General features: G+C 45.2%; 1 protein-coding gene across 7 annotated transcripts in view; it reads left to right on the top strand.

Moving 5' to 3' along the window:
- The window catches only part of nfixb (nuclear factor I/Xb), a 440,781-nt gene that overhangs the window by 349,128 nt on the left and 75,875 nt on the right, over positions 1 to 15,778 (top strand). For 6 of the 7 annotated variants that reach the window (XM_043694872.1, XM_043694869.1, XM_043694874.1 and 3 more), the window contains 2 exons: positions 11,449 to 11,580; positions 13,227 to 13,417. In XM_043694872.1, the coding sequence (XP_043550807.1) occupies positions 11,449 to 11,580; positions 13,227 to 13,417 (323 nt within the window). The remainder of the gene's footprint in view (positions 1 to 11,448; positions 11,581 to 13,226; positions 13,418 to 15,778) is intronic. The other variant, XM_043694870.1, reaches the window with a different exon arrangement.

Here is a 15,778-nt window from a genome sequence, read left to right as displayed (position 1 = left end):
TGTGTTTGGGTGTGTGTCAGTATCTGTGTGTGTATGTGTGAGGTGTGTGTGTGTGTCTGTGTGAGTCTGTCTGGGTATATGTGTTTGCGTGTGTGTCTGAGTGTGGGGCAAGTATGTGGAGAGAGGGGAGCAAGGAAGCAAATAAATATGGGCACTCCATTCAGAAATGGAGCTCAGAACAACAAGACCACATTGTCTCGAGAAGAGGGATTGCTTACATTCCAATGCTTCACTCTCACTATTTCCTTTTTTTAATTAAATGAGTCTGAGAGAGGGGAGAGAGAGAGAGAGAGAAAGAAAGAGAGAGAGAAGGCATTATCACAATCTGGAGCATTTTTCCAAACGTTCCTTGTGGCGAGGTAGAGAAAGAAAGAGAGAGAGTAAAAAAAAAGCAGCCACAAAAAGCAGCTTGTTAGTTCAAGAATAAATCTGAAAAAAAAAGGTGAGGAGCTGCCAAAAAGATCGTGAGCAGCAGGAATACAGATGGATTCCTTCATTCATCACAAGGCCTGGCTTGTTTTCCAAATCTCTTTGTGTCAAATGTCTTTTAAATTAAAAAAAAAATCTGATTCGTCTCTCGCAACGAAAGACGTTGTAAATCAGAGTGCAGCAAATGTCCAGCAAGCCTGCTTGCTGCCCTTGTTATCCTGTTCGAGGCACCTCTTCCTCCGGGTCCCTCCGCCAAATCGTTTTGAGGCAGCTCATTAATTAACGCCTCATTTGGAGCAGGGAAACCACATGGGAGGTCTCAAGGTGCAGCAAGTTTTTCACTAAATCTGGAATATCAGTGTGGGATGGTGCAGTGGTTGTGTCTCTATCCTTGGACCAGGAGGTCCAAGTTCAAGCCCCACCTGTTCTAGAGGTGTGTAATAACATCCCTGGGCAGGTTGATTAGAAAAATAAGTTGAATAAAAATAAATTAATGTCAGTTGTGGTGCAGTGGTAATGTCCCTACCTCTGAGCCAATAGGCCTGAGTTCAAGCCTGACCTGTTCCAGCGGTGTGTTTCAACCCATCCAAGCTGGTTGATTTCAAAATATCCCAGTCATTGTGAGAGGTTTTTATGGCAAGGTAATAGTTTCCCACCTCTCAGGCAGGAGTGCTAGGTTCAAAGTCCTACCTGCCAGGAGGTGTGTCAGATTATATCTGAACAGACTCACTTAAAATAACTGTCAAGTAATTCTACTGGAACAACTGAGGTGTCAGTCAAGTCACTTCCACAGTGTGGTACAATGCAACCTCAAAGGTGCAAGTTTAATTTCTGAGTGTGTCTGTGCCCAGCAACATTCAGTGATCTGAGATCTCGGCGATGGAAACATTAAAAACATGTCAACTGTGGCTCAGTCCCTCATTCTCTTATCTTGGGGTGGGGTCAGTTAGCTTGGATGTGCTGGTCTGGAATGAAGAGTGACACTAACAATGTGGGTTCAATTCACATACCAGCTGTGATTACCATGAAAGACTGTCCTTTTCAACGTGGCTATGGGTATTGATGGATATGTTCAAGACTGGGATCAACCCGTTGGTTAATATGAAGTAACTACATTGTGTAACCACACAGCTCTGGCTGTACTTTGGAACTAATCTATGTCATGGTTTGGGAGGCCAACAGTAAGTAGCCATCGTCCACAATTGAGCGTAGACATCCATCTCCATTAGAGAGAGGCAGTTAGTTATCTGCAGCTCAAGGATGAAGAGGCAAAGTCTCCATGAACTACCAGAATGGCCAGAATGGGGAACTGAAACCCTGCTGGTGGCTTTATATAGCACCAGAGCATAGCTATCTCACCAACTAAACTAACCTGACCACAACACACCCCCAGCCTCCTTCCCCAGAAGATCAGCAGTGGGGATGATGTATCAATACACATTCATTACACCCATTTTCTTTTAAGCCAACAATTCTGATCCCTCTCAATTAAAAGACCTGCATTTAAGTAGCTGCCTGCATGGTCTCTGGTTGCAACATGTTTTGGGACCTCCTATAAAGCAGCGACATGATTGCCACGTAGGAAACAGTGTTGGGCATGAGTGTTTGACATGGAGTGGGATTTTGAGATACAGGCCAGCCATGAACTGATGACACAGGGTGTTGGGGCCAAATGGCCTCCTCCAGTTCCTATCACCAGCCAAAATGATTGGCTCTGAATTTCCTCAGTGCTGTCCTATTCTCAGCAGCAGAGTGGAGCAAACTCTGTAAAAACCGGCCTTTTCTGGGTATATTGCTCTCTGCTCCTATCGATGTGTTTGGGCTCATGATGGACTGCCCAGGATAAGACAAGGTCTGTCTTCAACCTTCACCTTCTTTCTAATCCAGTTTATCACATATTCAAGCTAGATGCTGCAACCCATGGTGTTTATCCATCAGGCTCTAATCTTCACTGTCATATTAATGACAGACTATTCCATGAGAAGGATAAGACTGAAGTTTGCTCAACCTTGAATGGACTGGATGGAGGTGATAGGGACAAACTATTCCCATTGGTAAAAGGATCAAGAATGAAAGGGTGTAGATTTAAAGTAATTTGCAAAAGAAGCAAGGGTGAAATGAGAAAACAATCTTTTTCCCTTAGTGATTAGTTAGGGTCTAAAATTCACATTGTGTTGGAGGCAGGTCCAGTTGAAGCATGAAAGGGCACTGGATAATAATGCACAGGAGAATGGGGAGAAAACGGGAGATTAAGAATAGGAAATGATGCTCAATTGAAGAGCCAATTCAGGCTCAATCGGCTGAATGGCCACCTTCTGTCCCATTGGACTTCTGTGAGTCTACCTAGTGCTAGCTGCTTTCCTCCACATGCTTCTCTGCACACGTCTCTAACATTCTAGACTTCAGGCTCCTGCCTGGCTCAATGTGTGACTCTCTTCCTCCCTTAACTCCACCCACACTGTGCTATTTAAACACAGTGAGAAGCAGCTCTGCGACATCTTCACAAGATGGATCCAGGATCTGAAAGCCCTTACACAACTGGTGGGGAGACGCTATCTGGTAATTGGAAGGACAGGATGAGAAAGGAGGAAACTCACATCATATATCTTCACATCATTCTAGAAGATGTGAAGCCAAAACCATATGATTCATAGGAGAGAGTGCTGCCTCCTGAGTTATATTGGCACTGAAAACATGAAGGGAGTCCTGATTTAAAAGTAAATTGTGGGGAAAAGCTGAGAAATGGTGATCTCGCTCATGCTGTCCTTCCTTCGTTGACCTGCATAAAGCTTCCTTAACTTGCTCCATCTTTATGTCTACCTTGGATGACCCAGTTTGGCCCCACTCTGACATAACATTACAATGCTCATGCAGACTGTCAGCAAAGTCCTTTCGCTGAATTAGATGGGAAAAATGCACTGTGGGCAGTGGGTCATTTAAATAATTGAATGGAAAATCATATTCCAAGGCTATGCACCCCAGTGCACGTAACCTTCATCTATTTCAGTGTTACAAGCTCATTCAGTATGTCCAGGAGAATAGGAAACAGTCAAGGGTTGTTGTGTGTAGTGACATTACAAACACATTTTTCAATGTGATATTGATGTTGCTCTGAGCAATAACTGGAGGAGCCCATAGCCCAGACCGATCAGATTGGAGATTAACTGGAGTCATTCTCCAAGCTGGTCTTCTACATACGCCCAATGCCGCACTCTGCTTCACCATTGTTGTCTACAGTTTGCAAGCCGTGCTGGATCATAGGGTCCAGAAAAACTTACATTTCTATGGTGCCTTCCATGACAGGATGGCACGTTGCCACCAGTGAAGTGCAAACCCTATTGTAACATGAGAAACTGAGAGATAACTTGTGCACAGTAAGCTCTCATAATCTGTGAGATAGACAAGAAGGAGGCATTCGCCCTATCATTTCCATGCTGCTTCAGCTGGAGTTGCCTACCCCAATCCCATTTCCTTTACCCGACAACTTCCGATACCTTTTCCTTTGGAGAGCCTTGTCTGATTCCCTGTACATGAGGGTTTGATATCTGAATTGTCTGTGACAAAGAACTCCTATCACTTGCTGCACAAAAGCATTTTTTTTAACATTCCCTGTTATTCTTCAATGAGAAGGTGAAAAATAGGGCTAAGATAGGCTTTCACTTGTCTTCAACACCGATTTGCATTCAACACTGATCTATTACCATCTGGTGACTTCTGTTTCATAGGTTAAAAAATGTTGGAGAACCAGCCTTTTTTGTTTTTAAGGAAGTTTTCCTTTCCCTGTTTTTGTTCTGCAGCAAGACTCAGAGCCTTTTCTGTGGTAACAGAAAATTGATTTTAAGGTACACTTGGGGCTGCATCTATATTTGGCTGTGGTTTATGCCAAAACAAAATGCTCATCGCCTTTTAAACTCACAATATAACTCATAGCATTCACTCATTGTTTTCCATTAGAAAAATATGGTTACAACTCACTGGGTGAGTGCACTGGCAATCAAGCCCTACTATTTCCATAGTTGTCACCAAAGTTAAAAGAAGTTATCAAAATACTCAAAAGTCCCCAGTTTACCTGACTGATAGACTCAGGTTATTATAAAACATGGACTGTATTGGTGGAGGGTGGTAACCTTACTCTGGGACAAGAGTCCTGAATTTAAGTACCACTTTGCTCCAAAGGTGTGTAATAATGTCTTTGAATGGGTTGATTAGAAAAGATCGAGTTAAAAATCTCACAACACCAGGTTATAGTCCAACAGGTTCATTTGGAAGCACTAGCTTTCGGAGCGCTGCTCCTTCGTCAGGTAACTAGTGGGGCAGGATCATAAGACAAATGATCCTATCCCACTAGTTACCTGATGAAGGAGCAGCACTGTGAAAACCAGTGCTTCCAAATGAACATGTTGGACTATAACCTGGTGTTGTGTGATTTTTAACTTTGTCCACCCCAGTCCAACACCAGCACCTCCACATCAGAAAATATCCAACCACTGGTAAACAAATATGAACTGTTGACATATACTTCAACTAACTAAGACTCTAACTCCCCTCTATATTCCCCTACATGCACATACAGACAGACACAGGTAAGCAATAAAAAAAATTGGTATGATGGATGGAGGTGATAAAATTGTCAATCAAAGAGTTCAAGGTACCAGTCCTCAGAATTCGATAAATGTGAGCCTAGCTAGAAACACCAGCATCCTGGAAATGAATAATTTTTAAAAAGAAAAGGTGTAATTGCACTCAAATTTATTCAGAGAAGGTTCACTTGATTGATTTCTGGGATGGTTAGGTTACATCACAAGGAGAGGCCAAACTGGCCTGGTCTGTTTGGAAGACTGTGAGGTGATCTTATTGAAACAACAAGATCCTAAGGGGATTTGATAGGGTGGATTCTGAACGATGTTTCTCCTTGTGGCGATGAGTAGGATTAGGGAGCACTCTTTAAAAATAAGTGGTCTCCCCGTTAACTCAGGAAGCGAGGGAGAATATATTTCCCTCGAGAAATGCTCTTTCCCATAGAGTGGTGGAGGGGTGGGGTGGGGGGGAGGTCTTTGAATATTTTGGTGGCAGAAATAGATATGCTCTTGAAGGGTAGTAGCAGAGCAAGTTCAAGTGGCCAATGGCCTATTCTTGCTCCTAATTCTAATGTCCATATATTCGGGGCTCAGTACGAGAAGGAAAAACAAAGCTGATATTCCAAGGAAGTGCTGCGTTGCTGAACAGGCCCTCTGTTAGAAACATGTGAATGTGGGGCTTGATCTGCTCAGTCAGCTGTAAGGGAGTTATCTTGGATGATCTAATAGCTACCCCTCAACTATATAAATGGTGATGGAGCAATAATATCACTGTTTAGAACTCAGAACCCGAGGTTAATTATTTGGGCATATGGGTTTAAATGCCACCAGAATAGATGGTGAAATTTGAATTCAATAAAAGTCTAGAATTAAAAGTCTAATGGTAACCAGTGTCATCAAAGCCCATCTGGGTCACTAATGCCCTTTAGGGAAGGAAATCTGCCATCCTAACCTAGTCTGGCCTCCATGTGACTGCAGACACACAGGCACATGGTTGACTCTTAACTGCCCTCCAAGATGTCAACAAATGCAAGGCCTACATCCCATGAAGCAATAAGAAAAAACTGACATCACATAAACAGGGTATCTGATCATTAGCACTTTGCCATTTGTGGGAGCTTGATGTGTATGCACAGGCTGCCACATTTCCTGTGCTGCTGTAGCAGTGACTGCATTTGGATAAAGTATCTCACTAGCTTTCCTGCAGTTGAGAAAAGCAAGTCTTTCTTTGGTCATGGGAAGTAATGAACATGTGTGGAGCACTTCCTATTTCGGATGGTGGCCTTTTGTTGGTCATAGTGTCTACAAGATACTGCCGTGATAACTCGGGGTCATTCTCTCCCCTACACCTACCTTCCTGCAGGTAAGGGGCTATTCAGGGGCAATACTGTCCTATTCCCATGCAAACTGAGGAGGCTCTGTTTGCAAGGCACCATAAGGATTGATAGTTCAGCATGTACCATCATGGGCTCTCAGCCTGTGGGCTTTTGCATGGCCTCTCCCTGAAAGCTACCCAGGGCAGGATGAATGAAACCAGTAAACTCACTCATGGCAGTTTGCCACTTTATAGGCTGGGACTGAGGGCCCCGGTCGAAAATTCTGAGGAGTTCGGAGACAATTGAAAGTGATATCTCGCCATGAAGCACTTTGGAACATGAGTTGCAGTGTGATTGAATTCAAACTGAATATACCGACTGTCTGGCCAGATAATATTCATTCCTCCAAGGACAGAGAAAAGAACAATAAAAAGATAAATTCCAAATTCCTTACCGCCAGCACAGATTTATATTCTAATAAACTCAGAGATCATGAAATTCTGCTCAGCTTTGTTCCTCATCATTTAAGAATTCCAGCCTTGAATTTTAGCATCTGCCAAAATATGAGCATCTGATAATCCTGAAATTCCTCCTTGTAGGAATTGTGACCCATTGACAAGAGTGAAGGGAGGAATATGCTCCATGCAGTTATTGACCACACTGTCATCATGTTATAGGGATGGTTTGGCCATGGATCACTGGGTAGATACTCTTGCCTTGGAGTCAGAAGGCGATGGCTCAAGACTGACTCCAGAATCCAATTTGTGCTTGCAGGTCCAGTGCAGCACTGTAGGAGTGCAGCACTGTTGGAGGTATTGTCTTTCCTGCGGGACATAACACCAATGTCGTGTCTGTTTGGTCAGGTTGATGTGAGAGGTCCAATGGCATAATTTCGAAGAGGAACGTAGTGTTATTCCTGCCATAGAATGGTTACAGCACAGACAGAGGCCCTTTAGCTCATCATGTCTGCTTGCTCTCCAAAGGAGCTGTTCATCCAGCATCATTTCCCTGCCTTTTCCCACATAGCTCTGCATGTTTTTCAGGTAACAATCCAATTCCCTTTTGAGCACTTTGATATCTCTCCCACATTCAAAGGCAGTGGATTCCAGTTCCTGACCACCCACTACATGGCTAGGCAAAAGTGAGGAATGCAGATGCTGGAAATCAGAGTCTAGATTAGAGTGGTGCTGGAAAAGCACAGCAGGTCAGGAGCAGGAAAATCGACATTTCGGGCAAAAGCCCTTCATCAGGAAACTCACTACGTGAAGCAGTTTCTCCTTTTAGCCTATCATCAACATCAACCAGCACCATTTTGTCATTACTGTTCATGGGTGAGCTTGCTGTGTGCAAATTTGTTGTCATGATTCTGATAACACAACAGCGATGAAGCTTCAAACATATTTTATTGCCTGTAGTGCCTGAGGCTACAATTTGACCAGACTTCCTTACCTCTTGGACGGTGGGAACTTTAAGTAGGTCCATCTGGAAGGGCCATTGCGGCCTTGTTTAATGCCTCCTCCTCCAAGAGGCAGCAGATCCCTCAACACCACGCGGAGGTGGCCACCAGGTTACATTGGCAAGTCTCCACCTGAAAAGCCAGTGAAACCGGTCAATCACCGTGAGTCTGTCAGTACAGAAGGAGACCACTCGGCCCATCGTGCTTGCACCAGCTCTTCAAAGGAACTTCATTACCTAATGCCGACCTCCCACTTTTGCTCCAAATAAAACATACTTGATCTGACTCATTCTGTGCACTACAAAATCAGGGCTAGGTCATCCATTTGCCCAACATCTCCCAAGTGGGTGACAGAGGGATTTGAACTTGTGGCCCTATGTATCAGGCCAGAGGGCCATCAATGAAGCCAAGGAGAACACTGATGGGTATATCATTCCCTGCAGGCAGATCTGTGCTTGAGCTGTCCATTGTACCCATGAGCAGTTGGGATCTTCGAGGCTTTTGATGTGCAGGGTGTAGCTTTGCTTTTCTATAAAAGGTGGATTGCTGGGTGCATTCCAGAGGGTGAATTCCAACAACATGTTCTTTCCACTGCTCCATAAACCACACAGAGCGATTAAATGTCACTTTTTCCAGAAGCAACCAAGATTTCTGTTGCAGCTTCTAGCAATCACTGGCAGATTCACACTGATGATTCTATTTTCAGTGTAGGATGTTTTATTAACAGTATTCTCCCCAGGTGGCACTTCTGTGTTGCTCCAGATGTACCTGGGGAGAAAGGGAGTGAGCATGAAATAGGAAAGAAAGAATGAGAGACAGGTAGGGAAAGGCAAAGGTGGTAGAAGGGAGAAAGGTGAGGGATGCTGGGCAAAGCAGGGAAGGGTAGAGCAGGGGGGACAGGCAAAGAATGAAACTGGGAGATGGGCAAAGTGTAAAACAGGGACAGAAGAATGTTGAACAAAAGCATGGAACCAGGCTGAACCAAAAACAGAAAATGCAGTCTGAGTTGTTTCTGCAGAGATTGAAAGAAAGCAAACATTTCAAGTGCAATGATCTTTCTTTGTTCCTACAGATACTGCGAGACATTGCTGAGTTTCTTCAGCGTTTTCAGTTTTTACTTTAGTCTCCATCACCCACAGGGGTTTGTCTTTATTCATAGGGCCAGGCTGTTTGGCTTTAAAATCCCTATTCCTTACACTGACTATGTACAATTTACTTTACCATGGGATCTTCATTTAATCTCTGACAAAATGAGGATCTGCTCTATCACTGGGGCCTTACGAACTGCAGATCTGTAACATTGCCTGTCACTGCCCATGCCTCAATTCAGACTCTCGCCCACATCTTCTCTCCTCTGCACTTTACTATTTCAATCCTTAGTCAGTATTCCATATCCCATCCTGCACATTCATTCAAAACTCTGGTCTCTGGAGCAGCAATTGCACTAACTCTTTTCTTGCATCGTCCCTGTGTTCACTCACTGATTTTGTCTCTCTAAAGTGACAGGACCGTGACTCTGAGAATGCTACCTTCGATTTGCAAATCACTCAGCCTCTCCTCCTACACTTTTTGTAACTCCCTTCAGTCTCTGTGCCCACCCTGTGCCCACCCAGATCTCTGCACATCTCCAATTCCAGCCTCTTGCTCGTTCCTGATTTTCCTCACTCCACCAGAGGCAGTGGTGGCTCCAAAGTTCCATCCGTAAAAGTAAAGAGAATCTCGCATTTCTGTAGTGCCTTTCACCACCTCAGGATGTTGCAAATTGCTTTGAAGGCAATGTGGTCACTCTTCATGTTGAAGCTCTCAGCCTATTACCCCTTTCTCCATGCACTCCTTGAAACCTACTTCTTACAACAAGCTTCTGCTCACCCTTCCCAGTATCATTTCCTGTGGTGAAGTCACTTCCTGCTCTTTTTCTCGGAGGTAGTGGATGGGTCTAACTCAATGTGTTCAGGAAGTGACGTCACCACAGGAAATGACATCACATGAAATGACATCACCAACCCCAAAAAACCCAAACATATAGATAGAAAGCAGGAATTATCAGCAGTGCTTTGCCTGAGGTGCACTGAGGTACCTAGTAGGGTGACAAAACGTCTGGAAATGAACCTTCCAGCTCGGCGAGCAAACCTACATTCAGATCCCAACCTAAACTAGTCCCACCTGCCAGCACCCGGCCCATATCCCTCCAAACCCTTCCGATTCATATACCCATCCAAATGCCTTTTAAATGTTGCAATTGTACCATCCTCCACCACTTCCTCTAGCAGCTCATTCCACACACGCACCACCCTCTGCATAAAAATGTTGCCCCTTAGGTCTTTTATATACTTTTCCCCTCTCTACCCTAAACCTATGCTCTCGAGTTCTGGACTGCCCCACCCCAGGGAAAAGACCTTGTCTATTTACCCTTTCCATGCCCCTGATGACTTTATAAATCTCAATAAGATCACCCCTCAGCCTCCGACGCTCCAACGAAAACAGCCCTAGCCTATTCAACCTCTCCTGATACCTCAAATCCTCCAACCCTGGCAACATCCTCGTAAATCTTTTCTGAATCCTTTCAAGTTTCACGACATCTTTCCGATAGGAAGGAGACCAGAATTGCATGCAATATTCCAACAGTGGCCTAACCAATGTCCTGTACAACCGCAACATGACCTCAACTCCTGTACTCAATACTCTGACCCATAAAGGAAAATGTACCAAACACCTTTTTCACTATCCTATCTTCCTGCAACTCCACCTTCAAGGAGCAATGAACCTGCATTCCAAGGTCTCTTTGTTCAGCAACACTCCCTAGGACCTTACCATTAAGCGTATAAGTCCTGCTAAGATTTGCTTTCCCAAAATGCAGCACCTAGCATTTATCTAAATTAAACTCCAACTGCCACTCCTCAGTCCATTGGCCCATCTGATCAAGATCCCATTGTAATCCAAGGTAATCTTCTTCATTGTCCACTACACCTCCAATTTTGGTGTCATCTGCAAACATACTAACTATATCTCTTAAGCTCACATTCAGGGGTTCAAGATAGACTGGTTGAGGAGAAGGAATAGTCAAGAATTATCGTCAGGCTTATTCTTAAACGTTACACTTACTAATAAACTTCATACTAAATATTTATGGCAAAATGGTCATCTTATACCAGGCTCTGACTGATAGTTACATTAGATAATAACCAATCTGTCTTCTCTGAGTATTCATGTCAAGGTGCTCCGTGTGTCTCTTTCAGAGAATCACACATTGCAGAATTTATTACACATTGTTCTATCTCTGCCCACATTGGGGTATTCATACCCAGTGATGTGCAGCTCCATGACATCACTGAAGATTGCTCCAGCATTCTATTACCTTTGTACAACAGATAGAGTTAGGATCCAGATCTTTGAGGGGCTGAATGGTCTCTGGCTGTTTTCATATTCCAGGATGAGGTTGCTGTGAGGTGGCTTTCTGGTTGGAACCTTTGTTAACAGTGTAAATTACTGAGGAGACCAAGCAAAGTCTGTGTCCAATCAGGACTCCATGGGTTCCAGTCTCTGATGTCTATTTGCCCATCTCTGTTGCCTGGGATCTCCCAGTTGGTTGGGCCAAATGGGTGAGTTGGTGACAGGCTGGATTGGCATGTTCAGGGCTTCATGTCTGATGTGTTGATTGTTCTATTCCCAGGTATGACATCACCCACTTCCTTAAAGAAGTCAACGAAACATGAGTTTGGCAGTGGAACACCTTCACAAACAGTCTCCTCGCGGATGGCATTCACCCATCACCCATTGCCTGTGATAGCAGGTACCAGACCAGGTGAGGGGAAGCCTCAGGTTAAATCTTCAGGATCACCCTGCAGGCAGTGCAGTATGCCCATTTTAGCTTCTGGACTGTGTTGTGTCTTGAATTGTGACTGTAGTCTCCCCATGCACCGAGATGGGAAAAAGGGAATGTGCTCAGCTGGCAGCTTGGATGCTCTGTACAACAGCTGGCATCTACGACTGAATAGTGTCAGAATAAGGGGCACAGCATCCATGTCCTGGCTTGGTGCATTACTCCAGGCGGTCCACAATGAAGGAAAACCCCTTAAAAGGGGCTTTAAATAAGAGAAGGTTTGCTGAGCAGAATGTGGCCTCGGGTTGCGAACGTGGGTATTACACTGAACGTGGGTATTACTTGCACAGTAGTGGCAAGATAGTGCTTCAGGTCAGACGAGTGAGTAAGGAAACAGGAGGTGGCATTGGCCGCAGAGGCCTGGCAAAATGGCATCAGTCCACCCCTCCTCCTGATTGCCTTGGGAACACCTGAGACAGGACAGAGAGAGAGAAGAAATGTTTCTAACTCTTTCCAGAGGGTTGAGTTAATGTTGAATGGGAGTCTGAGTGGATTCTGGTGCATCTGCACAAATGGAGTAAACAATCCTGATTATTTAGTCAACTATCGGTGGATGACCTTTGGGATCCTCAGCTTTTCACCAAGTTTCTTGGACTCGCAATTATGTCAGGAGTTTTTTTTTGTCATAAATGTCTAGTAACATTAGCATGGCATGGTGCCTCAGTGGTTAGCACTGCTGCCTCACAGTACCAGGGACCTGGTTTCGATTCCAGCTTCTGTCTGTGTGGAGTTTGCACATTCTCCTCATTTCTCTGTAGGTTTCCTTCCGCAGTACAAAGATGTGCGGGTTAGGCAGATTGGACATGCTAAATTGCCTTTTGTGTCTAGGGATATGCAGGCTAGGTAGGTTAGCCATGGGAAACGTGGGGTTGCAGGGATAGGGTGGGGGACTGGGTCTGGGTGCTGTTTGGAGAGTTGGTGCAGACTCAATGGGCTGAACAGCCTCTTTCTGCACAGTAGAGATTCTGTAATTCTATGAGCGTGCATCGGTTTCCTAATGCCTAATTTTTGATTGTGAACTTTTGCAAGGCAATGTCCACCTGAAGCTGTTGCTGCCCTCTTCACTGCTGGATACTCAGTTGAAGAGGTGTGGCTTCAGAGAAAAAACCAAGTTTGCCAAGTCCTTCTGGGCAGTTTCCTCAACGGAATAAGGTGTACCCGGCGAAGGATAACCTTGAGGCATGCCCTCCCTTCTGTCAAACTAGTCTCCGACTGTTTGCTGAGGAAGTCCACTGCCACTTTTAAGAGCAACATGAGAATGGGTAGCTCAGTTGACAGATGCCCAATGTTTCCATCCAGTTTACATGGGGTACATGAGATCCACTTGGCAGTTCCTGTGTGCCACTTTGAACTGACTGATTGGGGCAGTTTTGTGGCATGGGTTTGACAGAAAGAGGGAGAAGGTGAGACCACCCACCAGGCCTCAGTGAGGCCTAGAGTTGAATGGGCAAGAGTTATTCATTTTGTTTCATTCTGTGTGCGTTGGCCGCGGATGTTGTTCATGAAATGCTGACTGCCTTGTCTCTGCATCTTTCTCTGCATTTTTTTCCTGTTTTTGAAAAACGCAGGGAGTCCTCGAGCACCGGCCTCCGCTATCCATTTCCCGCCGTCCTCCATCATCCAGCAGCCAAGCCCCTACTTTACCCACCCAACCATCCGCTACCATCACCATGCTAGCCAAGACCCTCTGAAGGAGTTTGTCCAGCTGATCTGCTCCGACAGTTCCAGTCAGGCCACAGGACAGGTGGGGTACCTGAATGTAAGGCTCCAGCTTTTACTCTGCTGCTTCCTATTGTTCTGTTTCCGATTCGAGAAAATACATGCTTCTAGACATTAGTGGTCGAGCCATCAAACGTAATCGCTTGTTTCCTCCTCTGGCACTTAAAGAGTGAGTCCCCCACCCCTGCCTCAGCCCTTCACTCAGACCTTTTTGACTTAGTTTGGCATTTGGCACATTTGTCATTAGCACCTCCCCCTTTCCCAGCCAGTGTGTAGTACTGAGCTACACCAGATCATGGATTGGGTGGAGTGAGATTAACCCGCTAATGCTCCAATTGGGCACAGCCATCTCCCATTGGCCTACCACCCATGCCACATTGATACTTGGGCAGCCAACTCCTGACCCCATTTGGAAGACCAGTGGAGCCATCCATATTGGGGTTATGGATGGCCCCACTGGCCCGAGCCTCACCTGGTTCCCCGGATTTTCTCCACACAATGGGAAGCGCCGTCTTTGCTCACTCCCTGTCCAGATTACCATGTGGGCAGTGGGCATTCAGGAGAAAGTGAGGACTGCAGATGCTGGAGACCAGAGTTGAAAAGTGTGGTGCTGGAAAAGCGTAGCAGGCCAGGCAGCATCCGAGGAGCAGGAGAATCGACGTTTCGGGTATAAGCCTGAAGAAGGGCTTATGCCCGAAACATCAATTCTCCTGCTCCTCGGATGCTGCCTGGCCTGCTGCGCTTTTCCAGCACCACACTTTTCAACAGTGGGCATTCAGGTAAGGTAAGAGGGGTTGGGCCAGAGTGCCAACACAAGTCTGCACCTTTGGGCACCACAGTGAACAAAGACCGAACCTAATTGCAGCCCCTTCATCGGACTGTCCTGCTTCTCTCCCAATCCTAAAAAAAGGCCATTGAAAATTTCCCATCACCTGATGCCAAGTCTTGACCCAAGTGAACATGCAAACTGGGAGTAGGAGGAGACCATTCAACCCCTCAAATTTGCCATGCCATTTAATAAGATCATGACTGATTTGTTTGTAACCTTCAATCCACATTCCTGCCTAGCCCTGATAATCTTTCACACCCTTCACTATCTACCTCTGCCTTGAAAATATTCAAGGACTCTACTTCCACCATGTTTTCAGAAAGACTCACAACCCTCTGAGAGTATAATTTTGCTTCATTTCTGTCTCAAATGGGTATGCTTATTTTTAAACAGTACTCCTTGTTCTTATTTCTCCCATCAGAGGGAACTTCACCTCCACATCTGTCAAAGGTCCCCTCAGTCATATATGTTTCAATCAAATTGCTTCTTAATCTTCTAAATTTAAGTGGATATAAACCTAGTTTACCCAACCTTTCCTCATCAGACAACCCATTTCTTCTCGGTATTAGACAGGTAAACCTCCTCTCAAGTGGAGATACCTGAATCTCATTTCCAATGGAGTGATTGATCCACAAAGGGTGCCATATGAGTGGGATGGGATCTGAAAGTGCAGTGATAGGGTCTCTACCTGTGAGCCAGGAGTCCACATCACATCCGCTCCAGAGGTGTGTACTAACATCTCTGATCAGGTTTATTCGGAAAATAACCTGCACCATGAAAGGAATGTTGTAGCTGCACTCAATGCAACAGAATCGGGAAATGTTTCTGCTTCCTCGGCAACCACAGAAAGAGGAAGTCACTCTTATGTGGTGCAGAAGCTGTAACTCCAAAGGTGGGGTAATATCAAGAGCAATTGTCTCCACAACCTGGAGTTAACACAGTAGGAGGAGACAGGTCTGGCCCCAGAGGAAGGCTGGGCAGACAATATACAAAGATGCTCCATTCTTTGATGCTGATGCTAGCTGCCTCACCAGCCTCATTAATGACAAGAACCTGATCCATTGCAGATTTGGTCAGGTCACTTCTGCCTTCATTATGTTGACTCATTAACTCAGCGTTCTCATCCTTTGAGTCCGAGCCTTACACTGTACCAATAGAGATGTCAACTTTCTCTCTCTCTCTCTCTCTCTCTCTCTCACCCTATTCACCAGTGTTCCTGAGTGCCATCTACTGCAGGTAAGCTGGCCGGCCCGCATACTTACACCCACCCTTGTCCCCTTCTTCTGTGAGCACACTCGCTCTTTACTGGGAGCACCATAATGCTAGCCTTCTGGGGCTCAGTTTTCCAGAAACATCAATATATAACACCCATGTGTCAGTTACCCAGCTCCCTGATCAAGATGCAGAGCACACTGGGGCCTGGCATCGCAAATGGACCAGGACTACTGGGTTGGCATGTTTTATTCACTGGGTACCATGATTAGTCACTACTGCATGAAACCCTTAATATCAGCACACCTCCAGCAATAGAGAAAGTGAACTAATTGAGTACATCATCAAAAGGACTCAGAA

This window comes from Chiloscyllium plagiosum, chromosome 8, assembly GCF_004010195.1.
Source record: "Chiloscyllium plagiosum isolate BGI_BamShark_2017 chromosome 8, ASM401019v2, whole genome shotgun sequence".
Classification (NCBI taxonomy): Eukaryota; Metazoa; Chordata; class Chondrichthyes; order Orectolobiformes; family Hemiscylliidae; genus Chiloscyllium; species Chiloscyllium plagiosum.
The sequence above is the reverse complement of the archived record's forward strand: the minus strand, read 5'-3'. Positions and strand labels throughout refer to the sequence as shown.